At 36.1% G+C, this 11,749-nt stretch overlaps 1 protein-coding gene across 1 annotated transcript; it reads left to right on the top strand.

Moving 5' to 3' along the window:
* Positions 1-353: 353 nt before the first annotated feature.
* On the top strand, positions 354-11,083 carry LOC136232556 (uncharacterized). Its single transcript, XM_066021780.1, has 18 exons — positions 354-618; positions 2,109-2,210; positions 2,596-2,678; positions 2,881-2,965; positions 3,056-3,142; positions 3,266-3,327; positions 3,501-3,691; positions 3,781-3,841; positions 6,997-7,174; positions 7,954-7,992; positions 8,081-8,142; positions 8,277-8,313; positions 8,607-8,656; positions 9,565-9,622; positions 9,738-9,813; positions 10,456-10,535; positions 10,610-10,678; positions 10,820-11,083. Exons 1-18 carry the CDS (start codon positions 547-549, stop codon positions 10,877-10,879), a joined length of 1,452 nt encoding a protein of 483 aa, XP_065877852.1. The 5' UTR covers positions 354-546; the 3' UTR covers positions 10,880-11,083.
* Positions 11,084-11,749: the final 666 nt, after the last annotated feature.

Raw genomic sequence — 11,749 nt, 5'->3', positions numbered from 1 at the left:
GCCTGCGACGGTCGTTGACTTTAACCATGAGAGACGGCTTTTCTTTCCCTGCAATTTTTTTTGCAAAGTCCATTTTCACTCACCCTTGTTTCACTCTTTCTTTAATTTAATTTAGTTTCAACAACGTAGAAAATAAATTCTAGTAGTAATTTATAAAAGGTCAAGGCTTAAATGTTATCATAAATTAATCTAAAATAAAGCAGTAGTCAAAGTCAACAAACAGGTAAAATAAAATAAAATAAGATCTGTAAAATAAAATAAAAAAAGATCTGCAAACAAATCAAGCGGCTATGATCGCTCCATCGAATATTTATTTCGGCTGAAGAGGAGAAAAGTTTCAACCTTTTATCTTCGATATCGATATATAAAACCACACGTAGAGAAATCGGGTCCGTGTGTCCAACGAAGGATACAGAGATGAACACGATGCTCACCAGACTTTTCTTTATTTCTTTCATTTTCCACTTTACTTCTCTCTAATTCCTATTTCTGAATTACCTCGCTTCTTCTCCATCTCTTTTCTTTCGGAATTGCTACTTACTTGCAATGTCTGCTGCCGAAGCGCCGTCGTCTGCGCTCATTCTTGATAGTCTCAATGATGTCGAGGACTACACTTGGGTCAGATTTCTTCTCCTGCTTTTATTCTCTTATAATGTGGCCTGATTTTCATTTATTTATTTCTCTTTTCTTTTCTTTCCTTTTTCGTTTTTAAGTTTTGAGTGATTGGTTCCTGAGAAAATAAAAGAAAATAGGAGTAGAGATAATTAGAATTTTCTTGTGCCAGAGCTCATGAAACAAGGATCCGATCTTAACTTAACTGGACATTGCACACATGTGTTTTAAATTTTAAGTGTTGAAGTAGACATTTGTACTACTGGAAAAAAATAAAATAAAATCCCTGAATTTTCTCGGGAGCCAAACAGATCATTTTATTATTATTATTATTATTAAAAGTGTTTGGTAGCTGAAAATGATCAGCGATGCGACGATAGCTTAATTCGTTTCTTTCATTTGTCTATCAGCTTCTTATCAGTTTAGTTGCTGAGAAATCCGAGGATGAGCTTGAAAAAATGATGCTTCAAATTTTCTTTTCTTTTTAATTGGGAAAAACTCTTTTTTAATTTTCTATTTTTGGAAGAAACAAGGGAGTATAATACATGTATGAGGATAAAATTTGACCCTACAACAACAACAACAAAGCCTTAGTCCCGAAATGATCCGGGATCAAGTCGTGTTAGCGACACAAATTCTCTCCATCCACTACCATATTCTCCTCAATCCGTAATAAACTCGTATCACTCTCGATCACCCTTCTCCAAGTTTGGTTAGGTCTACCCCTACCCCCCAATTCTCTCCATCCACTGCCATATTCTCCTTAATCCGTAATAAACTCATATCACTCTCGATCACCCTTCTCCAAGTTTGCTTAGGTCTACCCCTACCCCTCACCACTACTACGTACCTTTGCCACTCTTCAGTCCTCTTAACGGATGCATCAAGCGCTCTTCGTCTTACATGTCCAAACCATCTTAGTCGGTTTTCCCTCATTTTATTCTCAATAGATGTAACCGTATAGTAAAAAAAATACAGATTTAACCCTAACTCATGAAATAGTGCAAGTTCAAGTAATATCAATTTTAACTCTACCTTACCGAAAATTTGAAAAACTGCCACATTCAATCCAACTTTTTCAAATTTTCTTTAATTTAAGGCTAAAATTGATGTTGCTTGAAAATTAGAGTTAAATTTGGACCATTTTATAAGTTAATCTGCATTTCACAAAAGAAATTAAGGTCAAATTTGGCCCTTGACCCTATAATATATTACATTTTATAAAGTCAATTTTTTTTTTGGTGAAACTTGTACAGTTAGTTTTAGATTTTGCTGACAGAGTAGCAAAAAAATATAAAACTGGTAGTTATATTATAGCAGAATGATTAAATCTCAGAAGCTAAAAAGTTCATTGCATACCCATTTTCATGATTGCATACTGTAACTATATCAATTATAAGCTAACAAATACCGTTTGGGGCCCTAGATCTAATAATGACTTGAGAGATTATCACACTTTGAAGGAAAACCATATTTACAAATAGGATTTGATGCAGGTAAATGAAAGTGAAAGATCATTGATGTTGGATCAATTTAGTCATGTTGTTGATCTGGTAAGGAATGGGAACCAAGCATTCCGAGAAAATCATTTTGAGGAGGTAAATTGCCTTTGCTATTTGCGTTAGTTGTAATGTTTACTTGTACTTCTGAGCAGTTTTCTTGAAACGTACCTTGTCAATCAATTTCTTTCTTCTGGAAATTAAAGGAATAAAAAAAAAAAAAATACAATTGCAAATAGAAAGGAGCAAGTAGTTGCGGTTGATGCAAGCTTGATTATCCTGTAATGTGTTAAAGACATGGAAAAAAAGGGATTAAGATCCGCTTGGAAGTGTGACGTCATACTATGCTTTAACTTATAGTGCTTCAAATTTTAGTGAGCTCTTAGTAAGTGAAAACTTTTCTGTCAATAATTTTTGTTATGCAAAACCTACGGCTGCTCTTTTTCCTTGAACCGAAGGATAACCAGTTAAGTATGTTGCTTAGGCCATCAATTTTTACTCGAGAGCAAACAGCGTCAAACCTGGGGATCCTGTCATCCTTGGCAACAGAAGTACTACTTATAGCAGGTTTGATCTTAACCTGATAAATACTATCTATTTGCAGGTTTATTGATCATCTAGTTGATTGGTTGATTATGTTTCATGTGTTATGACTTATGATAGAATGCCCATTCATACATCTTGTGAAAGGATTTTAATCTTACTTTTGATTATTGTAATGGTTTTGGTTTGACGCAATTGTAACATTTACAAAAAAACAAACAAACAGGATTAGCCAATTCCTGAAACAAAGACCTGCCTATGATTCTGAATGCAAACCACTTAGAGGACTGGATCCTACTATACATGCTGAAGTAAGTTGCAGTTCTCAATTTCGTTCAAAAGATTCATTTTTGTTCTGAAAATTTGATGAAATCTCTAAAGACGTTCTTAAATGATTTCAGCTTGCACTAAAGGATGCTGAGAAGTTGATGAAGCTTAGAAAAAATTCAGTGAATACATATATCTTAAATGCTAGTGCCTTCATCCTGGTATGATCAGCTTGCACCCTGTCTTCTCAATTAATATACATGAAAGTGTGAATTTGGTTCTGATGGCTCGTTCTCTCTCTTGCATATGTCATCTGAATTAACATTTGTGTTCTTTATTGGCAGCTGGAAAAATATGAATTGGCTCGAGATGTTGTTCTTTCAGGTCTTCAAATTGACCCATTTAGGTAAAATATTATTTAGACTTGTTCATAAGTTTTTCGTTCAAATTCTAAAAAAATGAAGAGTTGGAATATATGGCTTGTTTAAGAGTTTTAAGCTCTAATTATTAGTATATGTCCTGCCCTTTGTGCGTGATATGTACTTTATCCCGTTTTGGTTTGCACTCTGTAATTTGTAGCAATGTTCTTCGGGCTTATCTTCAGAATTTGGAAAGAACTGTGGCTAATGGGTCAAGGAGACCCCTTGGTAAATCGGACCGAACTGATGAATTTGACTGCACACTCTGCCTGAAGTTACTATATGAACCTGTTACAACTCCTTGTGGGCATTCATTTTGTCGCTCATGTCTTTTACAATCAATGGATCGCGGTGAGCGTTTTAGCTTCTTCTTTTTCTTTTGGTCTATTCAGCAATATTGGTACATGTCTTTTGATTCCTGACTCTATATTGCATTTCAGGTAATAAATGTCCACTATGTCGAACAGTTCTTTTTATCAGTCCTAGAACATGCGCAATAAGGTGAACTGCTTGTTTCTCATAACTTATATTTTTTCTGCTCGAGTATTTTATAATAGAAGCAACTTTAACCACTGCCCTTGCACATTTGTGCAATTTAGCACCTATTGTTGGTCTCGAAGTATTTATGACTCTTACTGGAGGAGATATACAACAACAACAAAGCCTTAGTCCCGAAATGATTCGGGGTCGGCTAACATGAACCATCATATAAAACCGTGAAATCAAGTCGTGTCAGCAACACAAATTCGCTCCCTCCACTCCGTCCTATCCACTACCATATTTTCCTCAATTCCCAGTAAACTCATATCACTCTCGATCACCCTCCTCCAAGTTTGCTTAGGTCTTCCCCTACCCCTCACCACTACATCCCTTTGCCACTCTTCGGTTCTCCTAACCGGCGCATCAAGCGCTCTACGTCTCACATGGACAAACCACCTTAGTCGGTTTTCTCTCATTTTATTCTCAATAGATGTGACCCTACTTTTGTCCTAATTATTTCATTACTCACCCGATCCTTTCTCGTATGACCACACATCCATCTCAACATACGCATCTCCGCCACCGACATCTTATGGATGTGGCAGTGTTTCACTGCCCAACACTCCGTACCATATAACAATGCTGGTCTAATTGCCGTCCGGTAGAATTTCCCCTTCAATCTATTAGGCATGCCGGGGTCACAAAGGAAACCCGTAGCACTCTTCCACTTCGACCAACCAGCTTTAATCCTATGAGCAACATCTCCATCTACTTCTCCATTCGTTTGGATAATAGATCCTAAATACCGGAAGCAATCCGAGGCCTGAACAACTCTCCCATCTAGGGTGATTGTCCCTGCCTCCCTACTCCTATGGCCGCTAAACTTACACTCCAAATATTCTGTCTTACTTCTGCTCAACTTAAAACCTCTAGATTCTAGAGTTTGTCTCCATAGTTCCAACTTCCTCTCCACTCCTTCTTTCGTCTCATCAACCAACACAATATCATCTGCAAACAACATGCACCATGGTATACCATCTTGAAGTGAACTTGTTAGTTCATCCATAACGATGGCAAAAAGAAATGGACTTAGTGCGGAACCTTGATGCACTCCAATCGTAATAGGAAACTCTTCGGTCTTCCCAACACTAGTACGTACACTCGTGCATGCTCCCTCATACATGTCCTTTATGGTGTCAATATATTTCCGCGAAATGCCTTTCCTTATCAAGGCCCACCAAAGTACTTCCCTTGGTACCTTATCATATGCTTTCTCCAAGTCAATGAAAACTATATGCAAGTCTTTCTTCTTATTTCGATAGTGCTCCATTAATTGTCTCATTAGATGGATGGCTTCCATAGTTGATCTTCCCGGCATAAAGCCAAACTGGTTTTCCGAGATCTTGACCGTCCTCCTTAGCCTTTGTTCGATCACTCGCTCCCAAAGTTTCATAGTGTGACTCATTAATTTGATTCCCCGATAGTTGGCACAATCTTGGACATCGCCTTTGTTCTTATACAAAGGGATTAAGATACTTTTCCTCCATTCTGATGGCATCTTATTGTTTCTCCAAATTTTGTTGAAGAACGTCGTCAACCATTCGATTTCTCTTTCTCCCAAACATCTCCAAATCTCAATAGGGATGCCATCAGGTCCTACTGCTTTCTTCAACTTCATCTTACTTAATGCCATTTTGACTTCACCTTTTTGAATTCTCCGCAGGCATTCATGATTTATCATATGGTGATGGATACTTATATCTCCCACATCTTGTCTGCGATCTCCATTAAATAAGTCATCAAAATAGGACCTCCATCGTTCCTTGATATCCTTATCTCCAACTAGGACTTGCTGGTCCACATCCTTCACACATTTAACTTTTCCGAGATCTCGCGTCTTCCTATCTCTCATGTCTCTTTCCCCTTCTTTCGTATCCAATCCGATATACAGATCCCGATTCACCTTTGCTCTAGCATCTCGTATGACCTTCTTTACTTCCCTTTTAGCCTCTTTGTATTTTTCGTAGTTCTCGTCACTCCTACATTTCCCCAATATTTTATAGGATTCTCGCTTACTCTTTACTGCTTGTCGTACTTCTTCTGTCCACCAAGATGTGTCCTTACCCGGTGGCATGCTACCTTTAGATTCCCCTAGAACTTCCTTCGCTACTTCCCTTATACTATGCTTCATCTTAGTCCATATCGAATCTATATCTAAATCCATATTACAAGTCCAAACATCTTTTTTGGTCATCTCATCTTTTACTGGAGGACATATAGGGGTAAAAAAATTCTATGGTCACTAGAGGAGGGGCTTTGTGCACTGGTGGTCTCAAAGTCATGAAAAGCCGGTCTAGATCATCAACAACACCACACGATCGGTGTCTTACACATGTCGCCACGTGACAATTAAAAATAAAAATAAAAATAAAAAATCAATTGTATCAATTTGGGATAGGATTACGGTCAGGATATTTAGAAAATTCAATTTTTTAATAGGCATGTGTCGCCAAACATATTGTGAGGTGTTGTTGACATGGCATGCATGTCAGCTTTCCGGTGGTCCAGATCATCGGTTTCGGCCATAGTGACTTTATTTACACAAATTTGCTACTTCAGTGACTTTGTTGGGTCAAAAACTACTTTAGTGACCACCGGTGCACAAACCCCCTACTTTCGTGACCATAGAAACTTTTTACCAGGAGATATAGCAGGTCTTTGGAACTCTGGTATTAGCATCTCATTTGTTGAAAACTCTCATACTTGAAATCTTGATTGCATGGGCAAGCATAATACACTGCATGCATGGGCACGAATATACCTTTTCTGTTTATCATGCATTCTTTGCAATTTAATGAGTAAACGAAAATGCAATTTCTTTCTGAAGTGGGTGGTTGCCTTTTTATTCGTCTAGTAGATTTTAGTGAGTGCTACCATAGGAAATGAAATGTTTATTCTTTCATTTCTGCTTTATTTTGGAATTAAGTAACATCATCTTAAAATTTCATGTTTTGGCCCTCATTTTCGTAAGACTTTTTACATATCAATGAGGACCAAATATTTAATGGCATGATATTGGAGCTTGGCAATTGAAGTTTTTTCAATAACCTTAAGACATGCACATTTTGTGATTTATTGACTTCAATGTTTGACGACTAGCGCTTGGACTTTACCAGTGTGACACTAAACAACATCATACAGAAGAACTTCCCAGAGGAGTATGCTGAGAGGAAATCGGAGCATAAAAGTTTGACAAACCTTGGTGTTGATCTCATCCCCCTTTTTGTCATGGATGTTGTAATCCCATGTCAGAAGTTCCCACTCCACATATTTGAACCACGGTACAGACTAATGGTGAGTTTATTAATTGAGCAGCCAAAATATCAGGTTTTCTTTGATATAATGGATATATGATAGATGTTAATACTAATAAGATTGTCTTTAAGGAGGTTTAATGGGTATACTCTAAAAACTAGTCTTTTCTTTTTTAACCTGGCCTTAACATGCTCGCTGGCATTGCTTTCCCCATCGTGTGGATGGATTTCCTGAAGGTTGTGACTTGTGAGACTTCAGTGTGCTATCTTGTGCATATTGGAATGCAACTATTGGTTATCAGTGACAAGGTTACACATTTCATTTGGTTCCTTAATTGTCTTTCTATGATGATTTCTGCATCTATATCTTGGCATAAACCAAAAGCCTGAAGTTGTTTTCACCTGGGATATGGGCAGGTCTTTGCATGTGTGCATGTGAGAGATCAATTGAGCTTTAAGTCTAAATTTGAGAATCTATGAACTAGTAAAATTTGGTATAAATGTGCATCTTTGGCATGCTTAAAAGCCCATTGCAGCACTTTGTGGGTGTATTTTGGTTCTAGCATCTTTAGATTTTGTACCATGGTTCAGTTATTCATGGACTCTGTTGCCGCGGCTGCCTACTCAACCGACTATAGGATGTGGATAGAAGATGACTAAAGATGCATCTGCGTATCTCAACTCCTGTGTTTACAACACGTCATCGATTCATATCTTTGCATATTTCGTTCTTTCTCTTTTCTTTTTAAGAGTAAAAACTTGTTTTGTTGTTACAACATGTAGATAACTTTAGTTCATTTTTTTTTTTGTTTCTTACAGGTAAGGAGGATCATGGAAGGAAATCATCGGATGGGAATGGTATCTTGTTAAACTGAACCTTTGTTTCTCCTCTTTGGCCTAGACAAAAGTACTAACCGTTGCTCTATGGGTTTTCTACAATGTGTAGGTTATCCCTGATTCTAATACTGGATTAATAGTTGATTATGCCTGTGAAGTGGAGATTACAGAGTAGGTTTTTGGTTCATTTATAACTTTCTAGTAGCATACTATTCCACCCCCACCCCCACAGACACATACACGCGGGCACATAATGAATTTTTTTTTTTTTTTTAATTCTGAATCGATTTGGTCTTGCTTTGAAGGTGTGAGCCACTTCCGGATGGGAGATTCTATCTAGAGGTGAACAAATAATCATTCTTTTCCTTGAAGAAATTATTGTATATCATGTCCAGAAATCAGGAAATGTTAACTGTGTTCTGAAGCTTCGAAATTTGAAATATTCTGTCTTATGGACCTGATTGATTTCATAAATTGTGAATCATTGGGCATAAGACTGGCAATATATATTATTAGTGACAACTAGATCTTAGAAACTTGGAAATTTGATTGTCCAGCAACCAAACTATTGGGGATTTTTGGGGGCTGAGCTTCACTATTATGTTTATTCCTAATGAAAACTCAGTTTCTTGCAGGTTGAAAGTCGTCGGAGATTTCGCATTCTTCGATCTTGGGATCAAGATGGGTACGTGGGTCTGGTCTTATTTTCATACTATCTGCTTCCTGTAACTGCGATATTTATTAGGGCTGTTCAAGATTTATGCCATCCAATCCAAAAATAACTAGTTCAATGATTTATTTATTGTATTGGTTGGTTTCACTTAAACCAAAGAATTTTTTTACTTCAAACCAAATTATTCACTCAAATGTTATCCAATCCAATCTTATTTCTTTTCTATTTTTGCTTATTACTAAATTAATTTTATTTTTCCCTTTTCAACGATTTTATTCCATTTTTCTCTATGTTTCCATTATTTATGTTTCTATGTTTTTCCCAGTTTTTTTTTCTTGTTTTTTCTTGTTTTTTCTCATTTTCTGTTTTCTCAGTTTTCTCGTTTTTTTCTTTTTTCCCGTTTTTTCCATTTGCCCCATGTTTCTCTTTTTTTCTTCTTCTCGTTTTCCTTTGTTTCCTAGTTTTTCCCCCCTTCTCTTTTTTCTCGTTCTTCTCTTTTTTTTTTGGTTTTTCAGTTTTTGTTCTTTATTTTTTCTATTTTTCGGGTTTTATGGCTTATATATTGGAGTAATTTAGTTCAATTTTATTATTTAAATGAAATAATTAATTTGATTTCTTTTTTAAATAAAAAATTATTAAACATAAAATTCAAATGAATGAAATTTCTTAAAAAATTGATTAGTAGCCAATGTCTATGTAAATGTTTAAACTAAAAACCAATCCAATCCAATGGAATCCAATTCTATTGAGTATCGATGGGTTGGGTTGGTTTTTGACAATCAATCCATGACTTACTTTCATAAGTGGATTGGATTGGACTTTAAACCAAAACTTGTTGGATCCACCTATGTAAAGTCCTAATTAGTTATGGATATTATCCAAGGCTATCTATAAGTTAGGCCTTTTTATTTTCTATGCAGATATCGTGTTGCAGAAGTTGAGTGGGTACTGGATGATCCTCCAAAAAAGAAAGCAGAGGTATGCTTCTGCTTTTATCTATTTCTTCCTCATTTTTCGTACTATTGTTATTAGTTATCATTCTGTTTGTTTACATGGGTGATCCCTTAGTGGACTGGTTTGTGCATGTTTTCAGTTGCAGGATATTACAAATAATGCAGCTGAATATGCTAGGTCATGGTTAAGCAGGGCTAAGGATGCAGCAAGACTAGGTAAGAACTTAGGGTGAATGATTTGCATGTCTCCTGTATGTTGCTCCATGTTTGTGGACCTTCACCATTTTTGGTTAGACAGCGTAGTTTACATCTTAATTGATCCAAATATAATGAAAGGAAACAACTAAGCCAAGAGCTGATATGGCATTTGGTTAGGTGTTTCTCTGAAGGTAACTTATTGATTACCTATTTTTGTTGGCGAATTCACTCGTGCGATTTGTCTTTATGCTTGTGATAACAATTTGAAAGATCAAATCCAATTAGTAACTTGCAAACAAAAACTAAATTACTATTAGTCACTTTATGCATGTTACACTTCACCGCAAGATTTGAGTCGTAGATGGATGAGGACTAAGACCATATGAAATTTATATATTAGCCTCTATTTCAGTTTTGTTAGGTCAGTAAGATCTTTGGATTTGTTAGTGACTTGTCCACAGCAAATGATTGAAGTTAGGTGGGTGCCAGAGGGTGTTTCTTTTCCATCCACTCAGTACCTGATGTAATCACCCTTGGCAGCACAAATACATTTATGCAGTATAGTTTTGCAAATGCATGACAAAAAAGGATTCCTAATTTTCTACATTTGTGTCTATATTTGCAATGTGGTATGTTATTGATGAGAGAAAGTGAGTGCAGATAGAAGAAGAGTTGAGAAACTGTTGAATATTGAAGCAATGATGCCTACACCGATGGATCCGGAGCGCTTCAGTTTTTGGGTATTTATCATTATAATTCACCAGAGAAAAGTTATGGTGTAAATGCTGATTTGAGTAAAAATGGTTGGTTGCAGCTTGCCACTTTATCTGATAGGAGACCTCATGAAAGATTGGAACTCCTGCAGATAAGAGACACAGAAGAGGTAAACTAAATTCCTTTTGCAGCTCATTGCTGGATTGACCATTTAGTTGTAGTTTGATCTTCAGCCAACATAAAAAAAATGATGTTTGATGAATTTTCTAATCCTGGTTCTGATTTATTTATTTTATTATTCTCTTTGCAGAGGATAAAAAGAGGATTGGTATATCTGAGAGCAGCGGAACAGGGGTGCAGTGTCCAATGATAGATACTCTTGAGTATTTTGTATATTCATAGAAATTGATGAAAGAATTATTCTTTGATCCATCCACATGATTACAGGATCTTATTCTTTTTTGTAATTTAACAAGTTAGTTCATCTCCCATTCCCCGGTATACAAATATCCAATTTTCCCTCACCGTTTAATTCAGCGGCCTACCAATAAAAATATAGCAATTTTAAATTCAATATCTAGTATTGGTGTTGGTTTCATCTCAATTATCATAGGTTAACTTGGAATTGAAAGCTGTTAATTTTTGTGACTAGATTATTTTTAATTTGAAATAGTCATATATCAGTTCTGATTCTCTTGTTTATCAGTTCTGGTTTTCTTGTTTTTTAGAAAGATTTTTATGCTACTTTTTAGGCTTTTTTTACTCTCTTATAGTTGTGTTTTAGCAGTATAAAACTGCACATTATATTTCAATAAAATAAATGCTCTTCCCTTCCATATCAAAAATCAATCGTATATCTCTGCAATTCTAACAAATTGGTATCAGAGCAATATTGATTTAAAGGGATCTGTGAGTTCAAAATTCAAAAACCCTAAAAAAACAAAATACAACCAAAAACACAACCACAAAAACAAACACAAAAGATGGATTCAGATTTTTCTTTCTATTCTTCGATGTCACCTCCGTTATTTGATGGAACCAATTATCAAATGTGGGATGTGAAGATGGAAGCCTACCTCGATGCCCATGATTTATGGGAAGCTGTGGAGAATGCTTATGAAGTTCAAAGGGATGCAAGCTATCAACCTGATTCGGGAATTCGAATTACAAAGGATGAAGGAGATGGAGACCATCCAGGAATATGCAGATAAGCTTCTTGGCATTGCCAATAAAGTGAAAC

The sequence above is a fragment of the Euphorbia lathyris genome, chromosome 1 (assembly GCF_963576675.1).
Source record: "Euphorbia lathyris chromosome 1, ddEupLath1.1, whole genome shotgun sequence".
Lineage (NCBI taxonomy): Eukaryota > Viridiplantae > Streptophyta > Magnoliopsida > Malpighiales > Euphorbiaceae > Euphorbia > Euphorbia lathyris.
Note: the sequence above shows the minus strand (reverse complement) of the source record. Positions and strands in the feature narration are given on the sequence as shown.